This window comes from Bemisia tabaci, chromosome 4 (genome assembly GCF_918797505.1).
Source record: "Bemisia tabaci chromosome 4, PGI_BMITA_v3".
NCBI lineage: Eukaryota > Metazoa > Arthropoda > Insecta > Hemiptera > Aleyrodidae > Bemisia > Bemisia tabaci.
The window spans coordinates 5,566,965-5,584,811 of NC_092796.1; the positions used below are offsets into that span (position 1 = coordinate 5,566,965).

A 17,847-nucleotide genomic window follows, 5' to 3' on the forward strand; every position below is an offset into this window, starting at 1 on the left:
GGGTTTTTAGCGTCCTATTTTAACCCTGTTTCCCTCTTGTTTTTTCTTTTTTTACCATCGTCTCGAGCTACTTTGTAAAAATGTGAATCTATGTTGTCAATTCTCAGTTTCCGAAAGATTTTGATATGACGAGCGCGTTGCGCGTAAAACTGGGATGAAGAAACGTGTCTCTCGAAAGTCCGCTCCTGACCCTATCCAGCGGTCCATCGCCGCTGGACGTAATTTATGAAGGGCCTTCGGTAACAGTTTCTCTTTTTTTACTCGTTTTTTCGTCCGTCGGGCCATTTCTCGGCGTTTTCCCTCGCGAGCTAGAACAATAGCCCGAGACGAGGCCGGAATTCCGAAAGCGCCCCAATAGAGAGGAATATAATAATGCGGGGGAACTTCACTTCAGCGGATCTCCTCTTCAGCGTGTCGGCGATGGGACCTGATAAATGAAAGCCCACTCAACCGTGAGATAACTCCCCAGGTCTCAGCTAATATCGGCCCCTTCCTTTGAGCCAATGCAACAAGCGATACTCCGGCCTATCCGCCTTCACCCCGAGTCTCCCCTCTCTGTACAGAATTTCAGGGGCGCATAGGGTGCCCCGAAATAAATTAATCCCGCTCAACCCCCCCCCCCCGCCCTCCCGTATTGAAGCGGTTGCTTAGAATCGATAAACTTTACGGGGAAACATCTCCTTTTGCATCAAAAGGAACCTCACGTGACTATTTTCCGAAATTTGATTCAGATGGTTTCAAAAGGAATTATGGTTGTTGGAAATATCATTCTTTTTTTTGAAAACCGAGTTTCAGTTGTCAGTCCTTAATTTAAAAATGTTATCCAATTTTTAACCTTAGAATTCGTTTGATGTGTGTTCACTCGTAACCACGCAAGCGTGAAGAACATAGCACACATTCACTGCGGTCTTGCTGAAAATGAAATGGAAAAGACCTTTTTATTCGGTCAGCAATCTTAGTCGTGGACCTTTAAGCATCCAAATGATTTCTAAGCGCCTTTCGAATGATTATTTACAATTTTACAAAGAATGTAGGATTCGTGGAATAAAATTTTCCGCTCAGACGCTAATTGTAAAATAAATTGTAAATATAATTATTGCTCCTCCCAGAATATGTTGTAGTTTATCTTCAAAATTGAGTGCGCAGTCCAGACATTAACAAGCAAGTCAGGCACGACTAAAATTCAGCTTCCTTTAAATTTTATTTAGCGAATTCCATGACGTCAGCTTAAGACTTCTTTATACCAATCGTAACCGGCAAGTTTCGTCAAACTCCGAACAGCCGCGATAGCGGTTACTTTTCCAAGCTTAAGCGCATTGGCGCCTACAAACCTAAGGGGATACTTCAAGCATTGCGCAATGCCTGAAGTATCCCCTTAGGTTTGTAGGCGCCAATATCTAGTGCCTGAAACGACTCGTCAGTAAATGCACGGTAATTAAGTGGTTATTCGCCAAACTACTGAACACACACTTTTACCAAAAAAACACTGGAAAAAAAACACATTGGATCTAGAGTCCAGACTCTTGAAAACATTGACAAGAAAAAGGACTCTTGATCCAATTATACTAAAGCTTAAATCAAAAGGAAATCCGCTCAAATTAAGAGGCTTGGTTCTTGATTTAAGCTTAAATCTGATTGAATCAAGAGCATTTTTTCTTTTCGATGTTTTTAAGAGTCTGGACTCTAGATCCAATGTGTTTTTTTCCCAGTGTACCAAGTCCATTTTCTCAAAACTTCATTTTTGCACTTACTGTTCTCGCAAGTAACCTGATCTGGTTCATTTTGATGCCCTCCTCTCTTTTCCCCTTCCCTACCCACTGCGCTCGTCCTCTTTACTCCTATTCTTTGCGAGAGCACGCGAATCATAACCTGAAAACATTCGATATTCTGCCTCGTTACGCTTCAACGACCTGCTGAGGTCGTGCTTTCACCGGAGCTTTCTTCGCATGGTTTCACTAATTTTTAGCTACCTATCTCTTGTTTTCATTACCCTCTCCGCTTCATCTTTGTTATACTCTTTTCTGCTTCAAGGAGCCGCCGACCTTACTATCTCCCGTCAAATGAAAAGAAATGAGCACAACAATGATTTTCAACTTTTTTAAGTGTACGAGGGTACATTGATGAAAGATCCGTCGCTGCAATTTCGTCAATTCCTTGAAGGGGAAAAAAAAGCAAATCCAAAATATCCTAGAAGTCCACCAGAACCTAGGGACCATCCCCAAAACCCCTTTAAGGCAGGTGGTACCCGCAGTGGTCCGCGGGATTGCTAAACCTGTGACTGTCCAGTCCCCCATATGTACATATACTCTTCATATCTCTCGAGTCATGAAATACTCTTAATGACTCTCGAAATTGGACGTATTTCTATCAAACGGAGCTATGTGCATTATGGCGTGGGCCCTGTTATGCACATATACTTATAGGTCTCAGGGATCATGCCTTAATGCACATAGTTCCATTTGGCAGAAATACGTTCAATTAGAAATACTCTCCTCCGCAAAATGGCCTCTGGAGTCCCGAGGGCCTCCTCGCACCTGTCTCCTCATTTGAAGCGGGCTCTTAAAAGCAAAAAAATCCGGGCCCCTAAAATTTCATAAAATCCAAAACAAACGCAGCGCTCCGCACCGCGGAAGCGGAGGAGCTAATCAAGAGTAATCGGGCAAAAATTACCAACTTTAATTATGAATCTTTTCCCCCGTCAACGCCTGCGCTGTGGAGCCGAACCAATTACTCGTGAATAATCGGCATCATTACGCGTGTTTTCTTTTGTTCACTCGCTCCATGCACTCCACTACTTTTTACCGTTCCCTTTTCCCGTCCCGTTGCCCTCCCTCCCCCCGTCCCTGGGGTCCCTTCGGGGGAAATAATTAAACGAAGCTGTAATCGGCTTAAAAATGAATGGTGATTGAAATATTCCGAATAGCTCCGAGTCTTTAGTATAATCCGGGACCAGTATTGTCGGCGATGGAAGCCGGCTCCGAGCTCATTTCGGGCCTCCCTTTTCTTCATCATCCCTTGTCGCTTTAATTTCAGCCGAGTCGTTTCCCTGAAATTTCTGCCCTTTCCGTCCGTTTTGCCCTGCGGCCTCTCCCCGCGCCCGCGTTGTCGTTTTCGCGCTTACTCTCGGTTTCCAGGTGCAATTCCCGCGTCTTGCGTTTGATTTCACCGAATATAGTCGATGAAACTTAAGTAGAGACAGCTAGGAAGTCAACTCTAAGCTCAATGTTATTCTGGAAAACTACTCAGGAAAAGGAGGAAAAGTTGAGTTTCAGAATAAGTCTTGGAGGTTAGCGCGTCATTGGGAAATACAATCCCACGAATTCTCGCCCAAGGATCAAGTATTGTCCATATTATATCACTGATTATGATAAAATTTGGATTGAATTTTGCAAATAGGAACCAGAAGCATTGCAATAATGTCAAGATTGTGCAAATTCATCCTTTGTAGTAAAATAACTGAAATCATGAAAAAATATGAAATTTACATGGTAATTTTTGTCTTAATTTCTCAGTTTTCAGCGAGTAAAAAAGAAACTGTCACTGGATAATCAGGTTCTTTTTCCGAGACAAAAGAAGTTGCACAATCTTAGCAACATTGCAATGCTCGTGGTTCCTTATTGCAAAATTCAATCCATTCAATGTGTTATTTCAGACTTTCCCGCGATGAACGCAGTTATCAAATAAGTTACATTTTGCAATACAGAACCGCTGTCTCTTTCTCTCCCATAAAACCACATACCTGCATAGGCAAACCAATAGCATGCATGATATTTCTGAAATGGACTAGAAATAGTGGCTCCTTCTTGCAAAGTGTAATCCAAATCAGTTTGAAACATCCCAAAGTCCGAAAGTCTAAAAACACGTGCCTATCTTGACTCCGACCTTTCCAATTACTGTCCGCAGTCGCTTCATTTTTTTAAACAAAATGAAATGAAAATAGACATTTCTGTTCGAAATTTTCGAAACATATTCTGCAAAAGAATGAAGAGAAGCCAATAACGTTTTTCATTAGTTTTCCTTCGAGGGAATGATTCCACTTCCGCTGCAGTTGCTTCATTTTTTGGAAAAAAATGAAATGAAAATAGACATTGCTGTTCGAAATTTTCGAAACATATTCTGCAGAAGAATGAAAAGAAACCAACAAGAGATATCCATTATTTTTCCTTCGGGAGAATGGTTCCTTTTCTTTGAAACGTGCTCAAGATATGGCAACATTTAAGTTTCCTGTGGGCGGAAAACGATAGCAAGACAAAATGGGATTTGCCCCGGGCGCGGTACCCGAAAAAACACGGGGCTCACTCGTGTGTCGGTCGGGCCCGGAGTCGGTGAATATTACGCAGATGGGGATGATCAAAGGCTTCGGAGCTTTGCTCATTAAGTCAGCTCGTTACCGAATATGTTTCGGGCCGCCCGCGCCTCCCCCCTCCCCCGGATCCGAACTCGGAATCATCCGCGCGCAATTTAAAATCAAATCAAGATAATGCCGCGACAATAACAAGCTGCCGGGGTCCCGATCCCGGGATGTCATCCGGGGTCAACTTAACCGTGAAAAGACGCTTGAATTTCAACGGAATACCCCGCCAGTTGTCTCTTTAAATGGGCTCTAACTGGGTTAACAATGGTTTAACGCTGTGAGTTTAATGGGCTATCTCCCGACTCTTGCACGAGCGTAACTTAAGGGGCCGTTCAAGTATTACGTAGCGCACTTTTTCCCGATTTTTTACACCCCCCTCCCATCTTGTAACGCACCCGTAACGCAGTCCTACATCCACCTTTTGAATTAAGTAACGATAGTCTGACCCTCCTTCCCCAATTTTTCGAGAAGATTCATTCAGGAAGGGCGCCCTTTCTGATAAAAATAAGTTATTATTGAATCTATAACTCCCAGTTAAACTTTCAATGAAAGTAAAACACAAAATAATACACAAATATCGGTAAAAGCTCCTCATTAAAGATTTGAAAAATGGGTGATAAGATCAAACGATAAAAAATAAGAGACAACGTGGGAAAAAGAAGGTGCTTCATATAAAACTTAATCATAATTTTTTCAACTCCTCGTAAAATTCATACTAAACTTATTAATCCCCTAAATATTTCTAAACAAACTTTGATGAGGTATTAGATAAACTAAATTAAATATAGTCCACCCGAAATAACTAAAGGACCGAATTAATCAGACCTTGTCCTCTTTTGTTCTCGTATCCGCCCCACCTAATCTATCATAAGTCAAGGCTACTAGGATACATCTATTCGTGCTCTTGAATAATGCTGTGTTGCGTCTTCACTGTTTGAAGGCACTTTTGCGTCTTGCGCTCAATGTATCTTTCTCGCCGCGTTCGTATGGTGTTCGCATTGTGGTTTCATCTTTTTTGAATATCTCAGCCTGCATAATATTTTTGATGAGAAGTCTGTATTGAAATTTGCCTTTTCATCACAAAGGAACGCCCGTTACTTGGGGCCCAATTCTGTGTTGTGTTCTTTTATCTGTTCAAGCGATTTGAATAAGCAGCCGCAAGCAATCTCGACTGCTAAAAAAAGAGTTGCATGCAGTTGTTAAAATACGGGTCGTCGTTAAAAACTTTTCCCCCTTGAAATATCAGGTCTAGTTTCACGGGAGGGAAATCCAAGTGGCAAGCGCTTTTTTTTAAATAAAAGGGGGAAAAACTTGAGCTTCCGCAAAAATGACACGGATAGCCCCGCCTCTTACCAGTAGAACAAATTGATGAGACGGAGTATGAACTCTTCTTGTTTACTTGGCCAAGTCGTCTAAGTTCGGAAAATAACATCCAAGCACTTTTTCAAAGGCTCCATTCTTTCAGGGCCAAGTTTGCGAACAGCGCTGACAATTTTCGAAACCTCCATTTTTCCGCGACGGAGAACTAACATTTTTCAAACGTTAACGGCAACTTTATCAACGGGAAACTTTTCCCTCCGCCGAATCCCGCATTCTCACTCCTTCCTGTATTCTGTCGGAACAAACCTCTCATGGAGGTGAACTTACACATTCTCGTATTTAATTTCCCCTTCAGATGTGTTTTTTCTCATTGCTACTTATTCGTGTTTTGAAAAACTTTCAAATCGATGCATGTAGACAATTTAGATCTTATATAAAAATTCTTATTATACCTACATCATTTATTCCTCTTCTATTTCCTTCATTTTTTTTATTGTTGACTTCTTATTACTTTCAAAGACAGATATGTTGAATTGTTGACTCTATGTTTAGACATCGTCGCTTGTTTTTGTACAATACAAATACCTATTGCGAAGGGGAAAAACTTATTGAAAACAAATTTTCCTTTTTAAACAGTACTATTTAGGGCAACACTTGATATTTAACCTCTAATCACTCTAAAGTCGAAAATGTTGACACTAAGTCTCTGCCATCAGTGATTGTTTCTGTTCGATAAAAACACTCACAACTGGAGGTACAAAACTCATTGAGAGCTAACTTTACCTGCCAGAACTACGCCATCTGAAGTCACGTGAGTTATGATTATCTGATAGGCAACTGCGGACGCGTTTTGGGTGTCTATTAGTTTTCCAGTGCGGCTATTTAGAGCGACATTAGCTCAGGATACTTGAGTTGAGTAGAACGTAACACTGAGTGGTGTTTGCTGTTAATATTTTTTTTTCTCCCTTTGTAATCAGTATTTCTGTCTAACAGGAGGGAGTACCGATGACGGCGTAATGAAGGTGCTGTGTACAAAAATAGTGCGGTTATAGGACATTTCGTCAACGATTTTTTGTCCGCGCACCTGTTTTTTCCAGTAATTTACGTCCACGCGTTGCGCCTACAAACCTAAGTGGATACTTCAAGCATTGTGCAATGAGTGAAGTATCCACTTAGGTTTGTAGGCGCCAGTGAGCCTCTCGCGCTGGCAGCACGCCGCTCCGCTTTGTTAGGTTTTAATATTTATACTCGCATAGTCAGCGTTTTTTAACTCATGATTTTGAAATGTTAACACACTGTGCATTGATTATTCTCATTTAAATTGATGGGGAAAAATATGTATCAATTTATCAAAGGAGAATAATAATATAATGTGTGTTTTTTAAATATTGGTGGTTCCGTGTCTTTAATGATTTCCAAAGCACTTTAAATTTTTCTTTTACATTTTGTGCTTTTATTGTGCTGCGGCGAGGTGTACGCGCAACGAAACTCTCAAAATTTGACGTATTTGACTCTAAAAGATCGATTGTCTCTTTTTCAATCTATGAGCCTACTTGCCCGTATTGGAAAAAAAGAAACTGGCTATATAGACATACCGTCCGTTCCGGGCTCAGAGGCAAAAACTACCGGGTGCTGGAGCCGTAACTTCGATTGTTCCGGATGCTACATCCGGAACTTTGGGGCTCTGAGCCCGGAACGCGAACGGTATGTCCGTAAAGCCCGTAAGCACGGCTTCCAGGGGCGGAGTTTCTTTTAGTGCATGTATTTTCGTGGAGCAAGCGCTTCCCTCGTAAATGGCGAGAATTGCAAGTGAATCGACAACCCGGGATGAGGCCCCAGCCAGGGGTTTCCTTCGTTTTTGAGCGGAGGAATATGGAATAATATTAAAAAGCTTTGAAAGCATCGAAGCAAATTAAATCAGAGCGGGCGCAAATGGGACGGAACGCGCCTAGCGTTGACAGGTGCGCAGCGAATGAAAATCTTCCAGCGCTCCGCCCCCATCCCGTGCCCACCCCGTGTCTTGCGCCCTGCGCCGCCCGAACCATTTCCACTTAGCACAAACGTGTTAGCGGTGCGTATTCCCCATATCGGAGAACAAAGCTTGCGGGACATTGATTGGGGAAGACAAGCTCTGCCAGCCGAGCATCCTCTCCGCCCTTGTCAGATTGCCGCCGAAACCAACATCAGATTTTCAATTTTTCTCCACTTACCTGTTGGAAAAGCCCAACAGTTTTGTACTTTATACCAATCGATTTCTGCCGTGCAACGCAAAAACGCCGTAAACGCCAGTTTACATTTTTTGGAAACAATGTATCGTAGCAGAAAAACTTGTGTACCTTAGGAGAATGTTTTTCCAGAATTCTTTCGCAATTACTATCAAGAATTTGACCCGAAAATTTGAGGTGCATGGGTGAAACAGTTTTTATTTTGTAAAGTGTCGAGTTCAAAAAAAGAGGGAAAATCTTGATGGATTTACGGCGTTCTTGCTTAGCACGGGAGATTTGTCTTGCCAAACTTTCGATTCGTCCACGTCACACAACTTCAGGCACAAGGAGCGAACTTTGGTTCGTATGAGACACCAAAAATTTTGGTCCGAATAACTTAAGTTTTCGATGGTAGAGACCGAACTGCGGGCGGTTTTTTGAAATTGATAGACAAAGCGATAGACAATGAAGAACAGAGGAAATGGAGGGATCCTATCGGTGGAAGCGGGTGGTTGCAATGGACGAAGGAGGTATTAGTAATAGACTATAACTAACGGCAACCCAAAAGAGACCCTACAGTTATTCCATATTTTTCCCCTTTAGTCCAAAACAACCACCCGTTTCAATCAATAGGATCGTTCCATTTTCTTTTCGTCTAAAGCTTTGTCCGTCAATTTAAGTTATCAGCCGTCTATGGCTCACATAACTGAAGTATTCTGTGAAGAGTAATTCTTAGTATGGCTAACATAAGTTCGGTTTTTATGACGGGAAACTTCTGTTATGTTGGCTGAAAACATTGGTATACCATTTGAGCCGAAATTTTTTCCACCGCGCAAACCGAATTTTCAGTTTATTTGATCAAACTTTTTGATCCGACCAAACTGAAAAGAGGGTTCGGTTATAGGAATTGAACGTTTGGTCATACAGATGGAAAGTCTCATTCGACAAGCCGAGCAGTTCAATGGATTCTGAACACCGAACCCTTGGACGCGTTTACAAACCTTGAGTTTTATTTTATTTATGACAAATAATCAATGTAAGCCAAGGTAGGAACTCGTTTCAAGGATAAAATATATTTTGATTTCAAAGTGCATGCCACCTCCCAAAAAAGTTTTAATCTCTCATGTTTGTGGCTCAAATTACTTTCTTGACTTTAAATTCAACTTCACGGTCTCTGCTAGCATTAGAATGAACGGACTACATTTTTAAATTAGGAACTTAAACAACTTTTATATTTTACTCGTGATCTTTATTCAATCGATGTAAACTTTCACATGGCTCCCTATACTTTCATTTTTAATCACAATTTCTTGGAGATTTACGGCATTGATTTCCATGGAAGCTTCGACTATTAGGAACATCCCCCAGTGAGTCCGCTTCCTTCAAAATTTTGCGTTGGATACATCTCTGCTAAAAAGAACTGATTGAAAATGAATATAATCAGGAGGAATTATGTTGCACGCATTTCTTATGTACAAAGCTCCTTTTGATTTAATGTATTTTCTTATAGTCCCTCTTAGCTTAAATACGTCCAATCATGATGTGAATTTTTATTACCAAGAAACGTTGCTTCAACGGCTTCCGGCCAGCGGTTTCCTGCGGCCAAGGGTTTCCTGATATCCAATAAAATGATCTATGAAGAAACTGCATGTAATGCTGCTTTATGCTCATGCCGAGACAAGAGGAAAATGAATAGCAGGTTTAATGTTTTGCGGCCGCGTACGAGAAAACTAGAGAAACACCAACAAGTGCGCCTTCTATTTTTTGTGTATGCAATGCGGACATCTTCGAAGCTGGTATAGTTGCATTCAAGCTTCGTCATCAGAATTCTCGCATTGTGGACTGCTCGGGCTCCAATGTCCGAAGGAAACGGTACACAAGCGCACGTTAAATAGGGACATCGGGGGCTTTAAGAAAATACATTTGTCTGAGTAGTTTATAGCCGGCTACATAAGTTGAATGGAACATGCGCGAAATTGTAATGGACGCCTGTGTTTCAATCCGAGGTAGAAATCAAACAGGAAATGGTTCAGTCAAGAGGAATCAAAAATGGAAAAGTTAAAACAAAAACGAACGCGCCAATGTGTTTATTTGGATCTTTTATCCTATTTTCTTGTATTTTCGGCGGCAGGAGCGTCGCATTGACCGATCCGAACTGGCAATGAGAGGTGAAGTTGTTAGGAATTTTCTCATTCTCAGATTTTCCGATTTAAATCCTAAAATTTTCGTTTGAGGTTATGTTCTATTGTTTTGAACCGAACGATACATCGAACCACAATCGAATACGATCTATCGGGACGGCGATGATTTGCAGCAGGTTTCAGAAGATGCCCTCCGAGCGAGGGTTCGATCTGACAGCCCGGCACGCGGACCCTTCCTCGCTCTTGGAAATATGCATGCCTACCCTTTTAAAAGGTTGACAGAGACATAGAGCGCATCGACGCTCCCGGCCCGGGGAAGGGAAATTAAAATTATATTTTACGTAATTTAACTAAGCACGTAGATCGGAACGCGGCGGCGCGCGGGGCCGAGGGCGGGGACAAGTCATTCCTCTCAGCGCCCCCAACTTAGCGTCACTTGTCGGAGTTTCGAACATAAGTTATTCAGCTGTCGCATCAGTTTTGCACCCGAGTTAGGTGTGCGCTCGTCAGGCGGCAACGTGACGCTTTTGTGTACCGCCCCCCCCCCTGCCCCCCTGCCCCCACCCCGTCGCCAAATCTCCCGCGCCGAGCAAAAACGACCTATAAACATTTGGATTGCGATTTGCAGAAAGGAACCACTAGCATTGCAATGATGCTAAGATTGTGCAACTTCATCTTTTGCAATCAAATTGCGGAAATCGTGAAAAACTATGAAATTTAAATGGTAATTTTTGTCTTAAATTTACGGTTTTTAGCGAGTAAAATAGAAACTATTAATGGATAATCGGGATTTTCCTCCAAGACAAAAGAAGTTGCACAATCTTAGCAACATTGCAATGCTAGTGGTTCCTTCTTGCAAAATGCAATCCATTTGAACATTGCTCAATGGGCCTGTTGCAAACTTTTGCTAGAGCAAAAATAAGAGTTGTTTCCTATAGATAATGCCTTAAAAATCACGATAAGCGCATCGGCAAAGACTGAAATGCACGTCATTACTTCACGATCTGCGTAAGAAATTTGCGTTTTTTTTTTTGAGCTACCCGCTTCAAAAACGATACTACGGTCCAGGTAAACATTTTGTTAGAGGAGTAGCTCCATCGTCGGCAATATTCATCATTATCGAAGGAAATTTGACAACACCTCCTGGTTCTTACGCCGTTCTTCCTCAGCACGGCAGAGTTCGCGAGTCTACGATTGAGAACCGGCAACAATAACAACCCTCTGATACTATCTTAGAGGAGGGGGGCGGGGGTGCTTCCCGTCGAGCCACCAATACGTCGGTTTGATAACTGAGAAGGGGAATTTTTTTCCCGTCAGCATCTTCGTCGATGGTATCGAAATTGACGGGTGCGCTGATTTTTTTTAAGCTTTTGATTCTACGACGAGGAAAATGTTTACGATTCAATTTAAAATGTTGAAAATGATAAGTCCTACTCAATAACTTCTCCATGACTGAAGGTATGGATTAAACTTGAACTCTGGAAACTTATATTTGCGTCACGGTGCCCATGGATGGCTATGTGCCCTGCAGGCCGATTATTGAAACTGATAGACAAAGCTATAGACAAAGACGACAAAAGGGATTTGGAGGGATCCTATTGGTGGAAGCGGGTGGTGGCAATGGACATTGGAGGTAGGTAATGGACTAACTAACGGCAACCCACGAAAGACCTGACAGTTAGTCCATCATTTTTATCCTTAGTCTATAAGAACCAACCATGTCAACCTATAGGATCGCTCTATACTTACTAGGTATGTCTTCTTTGTCTATAGCTTTGTCTATCAGTTTCAATAATCGGCCCGCTGCTAGGGCAAAGCACGGGATCCATGAAGAATAGGCTTTTAGAAAAATGGATCTGAACGTTGATTCCATCGCGTAGCAACGCCAGGACCGATCTCACGTTTATCCTTGTTTTTTACACACTAATATTTCAAGTTGACTTTGTGCCTCTCAACGGGTAGAGTACAACTTTTTTTGAAAAAATTATGGTTTTTCGCAAATGTACTGCGTGCTCTTTAGCGTAGCAGAGCGGAATAAGTCGTTACTCTGATTTACCCGCCGAAGAAATGATCGATCATGCCAAGTGCACGTGGATGCATTGACCGGAATCATCTGAATTCCATGTCACGAATTATTTAACACGCGTTTATTTTTGCTTCAAATTTTCCTGACATTATGATGAATATGAATATTATGATGATCACAGATAAATCCGTACACTTTTTTTCGTGACAACGGAGATTTATTCGTGATGGAATTTTTGGATTTCATCATACGCTGAAAAAAAGATGTAAAAAAAAGTGCGCGAATACTTACAAAATGCTGAATTAACTGCTACAGCAGTTACTTTAGCAATGTCAAGATGTAAAACTAACTGCTGTAGCGGGTAATTCAGCATTTTTTGAGTTCTTCTACATTTTTTTTTTACATCCAGAATTTTAAACCAGCTTCACTTATTTCGGTGTATCTCCCGATAGGCACGTTAAAGACTATATTTTTGTTGTTATTGCGCAGTTTCTTATTTTTCTTATCTTTAGGTATTGTTGTCTCGTTTCCTTCCTCTCCGTTCTCCATTGGTTATCTCATTATATTTATTTTTTCTGATTACAGGGAGCCTCCTCTAGTCTGGTAGTGAAATTTGCAGACACGGACAAAGAGAGGCAGCTACGACGCATGCAGCAAATGAGTGGAAACATGCAGTTGCTCAACCCCTACGTATTTAACCAGTTCGGAGCTGCCTACGGCGCCTTCGCACAGGTAATACTCTTCTCTCGTCCATCAATCAGTATTAACTCTGAAAGCAGGGAAACAAGTAGCGAGGAAGCCCTTTTAATCACCGCGATACGAAAAATCTAATGTGACGTACACGTCAGAGGAGAAGGCAGAAGGGAACTTCGGCTAAAATGAGATTTCGTGGGCCGTGAAGGCGCCAAAGTTAAGACTTTGAAAGATTTAAAAACCCAGGACTTCATTACCTTGCTGATAACGGAACGGAACTTCTTATGAAGAGTGAGTTAAGAATATTCCTAAGATGACGTGCGATTGCTGATGAACGTTCTAATTTCACCAGGGCCAGCGCCTAAAAATAATTGGTGCTGTGCCACACTGACACATGAAAAATTGGTGCAGGCTTGATCTCTCCTCATGACCTTGCTCTCTGCACAATGTTTTGCTTCATCATAAAAAATGAATCAAGACTCAAAAAATTGCACATACCACATGTAAATATAAAGCTCATTCTCGTGAAACAATGAAGTTAAACACCATTGCCTTTTATGTTGCGAAATATAATTGAGGTTTGAAAAAAAATACGAGGAAAACTTCTTTTAAGTTCAAATCGGATCGCAAAGTCGCGGAAATACACATCGTAATTTGATTTTTGTCGATCTAAACCATTGAAATTCAACAATTTAAGGCAGGGTTGAAGATGGAGCTTACTCTCATTACAGCGGAAATCAAATATTTTGTGCAGAGGAGGAACACTCATAACGAGAGAGACTACTTCCGCTCTTTCCTTTTCAAAGTTGCCAGGTTGTGCAATTAAAGTGATATATATAATATTCGTTTAAATAGCGTTCATTTTTCAGCATAATCTGGCAACAATGCTCCTTTTTTTTGAGCCAATGCCTCAATTTTTAATGGATCAAAATGTAACCTTTTAGCGATTCGATCGTCTTAAAAATTCTCGGAACTCGTGCCGTAGACCACCTGGGATAACGAAAACTAAAGTTGAATTTCGTCGAAATAAAGTTCAATTTGTTTTGAGAGAGTTCCGAATACAGCTTTTGAAAAACCTCAAAGCAATCTGACAGAGAGAGAGAGAGGGGGGGGGGGAGGCTCAGCGTGCTGAGTGAAAGGTCAGGCCTGAGCCGATGCACAGTGGATCGAGTCCATAGGAGAGGTCGCATAAAATTTGGAAACTTTTAACGCTTATAACTCCATCTATACACAACTTTGAGGTTCTAAAAATGGCTCCATTGGTTTCCTCGTAAAATCTTCTTCAGTAAGCACCTCTTGAAATTTAAAATGTCACGAAATAAATATTAAAATTTGCAGTTTTAGTCGAAAATTTTATGTTCAACCTCTCTGAGTGTCTCGTTCCACTGTGCGACGCGACGGGGGAAACGGAGGCGCGGAAAGTTAAAAGCCCCTTCAATTCCACCGACCGCAACTTTTATCACACGCCAAGCCCCGGCCTGCGGTTTGGCTCCGGCCGGCCGCGTTCCCGGCGAGCCAACGAAAATAATTAATCTTGATACCTCGAGGAAGGTGCGAAGCCAGTAACAATTTCACTGACCCTCGACAGAATGCACTTAATAACGGTGCGGGGGGCGGAGGGGGGGGGGGGGGTGGGGGGCGCATTTATCATCTTAGTCCACGCGAATCTACACGCCCACCACCGCTCGCCCGCTCGCGTGGTCGTTGTCGTTTTAAATGACTCCCGGCCGCTTTATGCTTTATGGTTATTATCATGTTTTTATCTTCCAGCTCATTAATGCGCTTAAGCTTCGGCCACCCTTTTAATATGTTTAAGTGAAGATGTAGGCCGCAAATGAGGGGGAAAGCTTTGCGTGGGTGTTTATTTCCCCCGCTTCTTTTTTAATAATTAATTATTCAGAATTATTCAGTCGGCTCCCTGTGGTGTATAGTGGTTGTAGCGCTACCCCGGTAAAAATTGGCGGTAGAATTTGTGTTCCAAAATACCATAGACCTACAGCCGGCTGTAAGATTTCCAATGGCTTCTATGTATAGCCGGCAACACAATTTCTTATAGCCTTTTATAGCCGATGGCGATTAAGCAACAGCCTGGCGATAAAGTGTATGCTAAACGTTACTAATTACGGATGCTAGGACTTAGTGAGTTTTTGGACTACCGCTCTCTTTTTGGGCCGTAGTATCTTGATTTATTTTGCGAGGAAAGCTCCGTACTTTTGAAGGATGCCTGCCATTCCTAGTATGTTGGAGCGCCTTCAATTTCGTATGATACTGTGTAATACCTCTGGTGTGAAATAGTCGCTTCAAGCGCCGTGGTACGCTGCGGCGCGGCGCGGCGGGCGGGCAGCCAGCGCGAAACGCGCATTGGCGCCTACAAACCTAACAGGGATACTTCACGCATTGCGCAATGCGTGAAGTATCCCTGTTAGGTTTGTAGGCGCCAGTGCGCCGCCGCTCCGCTTTGTGTTAGGCTCTAATATTTAATCTCGTGGAGTCAGCGTTTTCAACTCATGACTTTGAAATGTTTGCACACTCTGTATGGTTTATTCTCATTTTAATTGATGAAAGAAAAAAAATGTAGTAAAGGAAAATATAATGTGCGTTTTGTAAATATATTAAGGTGATTCCGTACAAACTTAAGGATTTACAAAGCACACGAATTTCTACAAAATGTCTTATAGCCTTTTATATCCGATGGCGAAAAAGCAACAGCCAGGCGATAAAGTGTAAAGCCCGGCGATAGGAACTATAGCCCGGCTGTATAATTTTTTATCGCTTCGTGTAGCCCGGTCGTATGATTTTTTCCACTTTCTACAGTCAGCTATATGATTTTCTATTGCCTTCTTCAGTCGGCTAAGAACTCCTATGGTATTTTGAAACGCAGCTACTATCGCCAATTTTTACCAGGGTAGCTTTATGATCAGGAGGCCCCGGGTTCGATTCCCGGCCAAGCGACCCGAGATTGATGGCCTCAAACGATGGTTGCCTAGGACTAGTTCAGTAGGAACGGAGGAGGGATGGGACTTAAAGCGCCGCATTAACCTAAAGAAGTAAAAAAAGAAAAACCAAAAAATAACAAAAACAAAAACAAAAAAACTCGCACGCTCGAAGTACAAAAGATTCTGTCAAATGTTTAGACTGAAATCAAAATTGAGCCGACTTTCCAAATCACACAACTGCCAAAATTGCGAATGCGAGAAAAACCAAAAAACCCCGTTTTTTCGTTTTGTTGACAATCCTCGAATTCCAAAAAATGTATATTCTTCTAGAAGGCTATTTTGAAATCAGATATGACTGATTATAACAGAGAAAACAAAGAAAAAACAACCCCTCTATCAACAACATAGAGATTGGCGCTTATGTGATTTGGAAAATGATTGGTTCAATTAAGATTTGAATTGAGACACGAGAGAGCTTTAAAAGGAATTGAAGTTCTTGATTGCGGCAGAGAACAGAATAGACAATATCGTTGAATTGGAGTAGAGACGAAAACTTGTATTACAGTGGAAATGGATGTCTTGCTTCGAAAACTGCCCACCTCGGAAAAAATTAAAGTATCGTTTCATTGTGGATAAGTGGTTTTTAGGACCGAGTGCATACGTTTTTTCCTAGACAGGCGCGAATTTCGTATGTTTCGGAGTTTGTTTTAGAATATTCATATTGTTCCATTAAAGGACCGAAAATTTTCGTATTTTTGACTGCAGGATCCTTTGTGCTTCACTAAAAATGTTCGTATGAATTCAGGTCATTTAATTTTGGTATTTTTTATTTTTATTCCCCCCCCCCCCAAAGTTGAGCATTTTCAAAACAGGTGATTTGAAAAGAAATGTGAAAAAATATTAAGAGATAGATGTACTTTAAACACTCTCTCCTCGTGAATTTCTGACTGCATTTTTTCAGCCCGCAGTACAAGTTCAATTTTTTTTCTGTGATTTTTCAGGATAGTATTCAAACTCATCCCGTGGCTTATGTCTTAATGACCGAGTCACGGGAAACATCCACGACCCACAATCAAGATGCAACAACCAAGGTACTTGAATTTTAAGAGTACTTCGTTTTGGAAAACTCTTTAGCCGTCCTTAGCTAACTTCTGAATTTGAGTGACCAAAAGAAAAAAGTAATTCGATATTTACCGCCCCCTTCCCCCATGTATTCCGAAGTCCTGAAAACAAAGTAAAATTAAGCACCCACTTATACGTCAAATCTTGTAAAAATGACGGACGTGTTTCAGTACCTTTCCCTTTATGAAGCATGCTGATTTATTGATATTAACTTCAATTGAAAAAACTCAATCACCTCAAGTGAAGAAATCTAAAATTTTTCTTCTTGATCACTCATTAAAGGGGTTAGTTTAAAATTCTTGTTCTCCAACGTAATTCAGATGGTACGTTTGCCAAGAGGATCAATGTGGAGCATACGGTTCTTGAGCCTCCAAGTAATGTTACGCAGATTTTTCCTTCGTGTAAATGTTTCCTTTGTTTTCGCTTAGCCTCTGTTCGATTAATGTACCCACGGTTAGTTCCAAAGTCAAAATAACCGGGAGGCACGGCGCTATTTCACCACAAGTGTAGATCGACTTCAATAGAAACAATCTGCGCTGGATACAAACTGTCCCACCAACCCGGAATTCATCTTAGTCTTCTTCATCACCGTTCAATGATGGCTGGTGATATACAGTCCTAAACCTCATCATGAGGTTTGCTTTTATCGGACTTCAAACAGCCCCATGTAGCCATACATAACCAATCTATTAAGAAATTTGTCGTTTCTTAGACAAAAGAACATAAGTCAGTTCCAAGTTCATCAGAAATTCAGTCAAGTCAGTTGGAGTTTCTATCAAAAATGTTGTTGACTCTTGTCTCTAATCTTTGAAAATATAAGTAAAATCTTTGATGAAGTATTCCCGACAGTTTCTGAATAAAAACTTCAAAAGGAAGCGTAAATTTTACAACGTGAACTGAGTTAAACAGAAACGCGCTAAATCGTATTTTGGAGAATATGGGCGGCGTACTTGTAAATTCAACTAGTCGAAATGTTCTCCCGTCGAAAATTTAATTCCGAGAAAAAATATTTTTAACATGAAAACAATCAGACTTTGTTCTTAACATTGAA

At 41.4% G+C, this 17,847-nt stretch overlaps 1 protein-coding gene across 10 annotated transcripts in view; it reads left to right on the forward strand.

Moving 5' to 3' along the window:
* bru3 (CUGBP Elav-like family member bruno 3) overlaps positions 1-17,847 on the forward strand; it is an 854,644-nt gene that overhangs the window by 814,830 nt on the left and 21,967 nt on the right. For 8 of the 10 annotated variants that reach the window (XM_072299190.1, XM_019042674.2, XM_072299189.1 and 5 more), the window contains 2 exons: positions 12,631-12,777; positions 16,676-16,765. In XM_072299190.1, the coding sequence (XP_072155291.1) occupies positions 12,631-12,777; positions 16,676-16,765 (237 nt within the window). The remainder of the gene's footprint in view (positions 1-12,630; positions 12,778-16,675; positions 16,766-17,847) is intronic. The other 2 variants (XM_019042678.2, XM_019042677.2) reach the window with 1 other exon arrangement.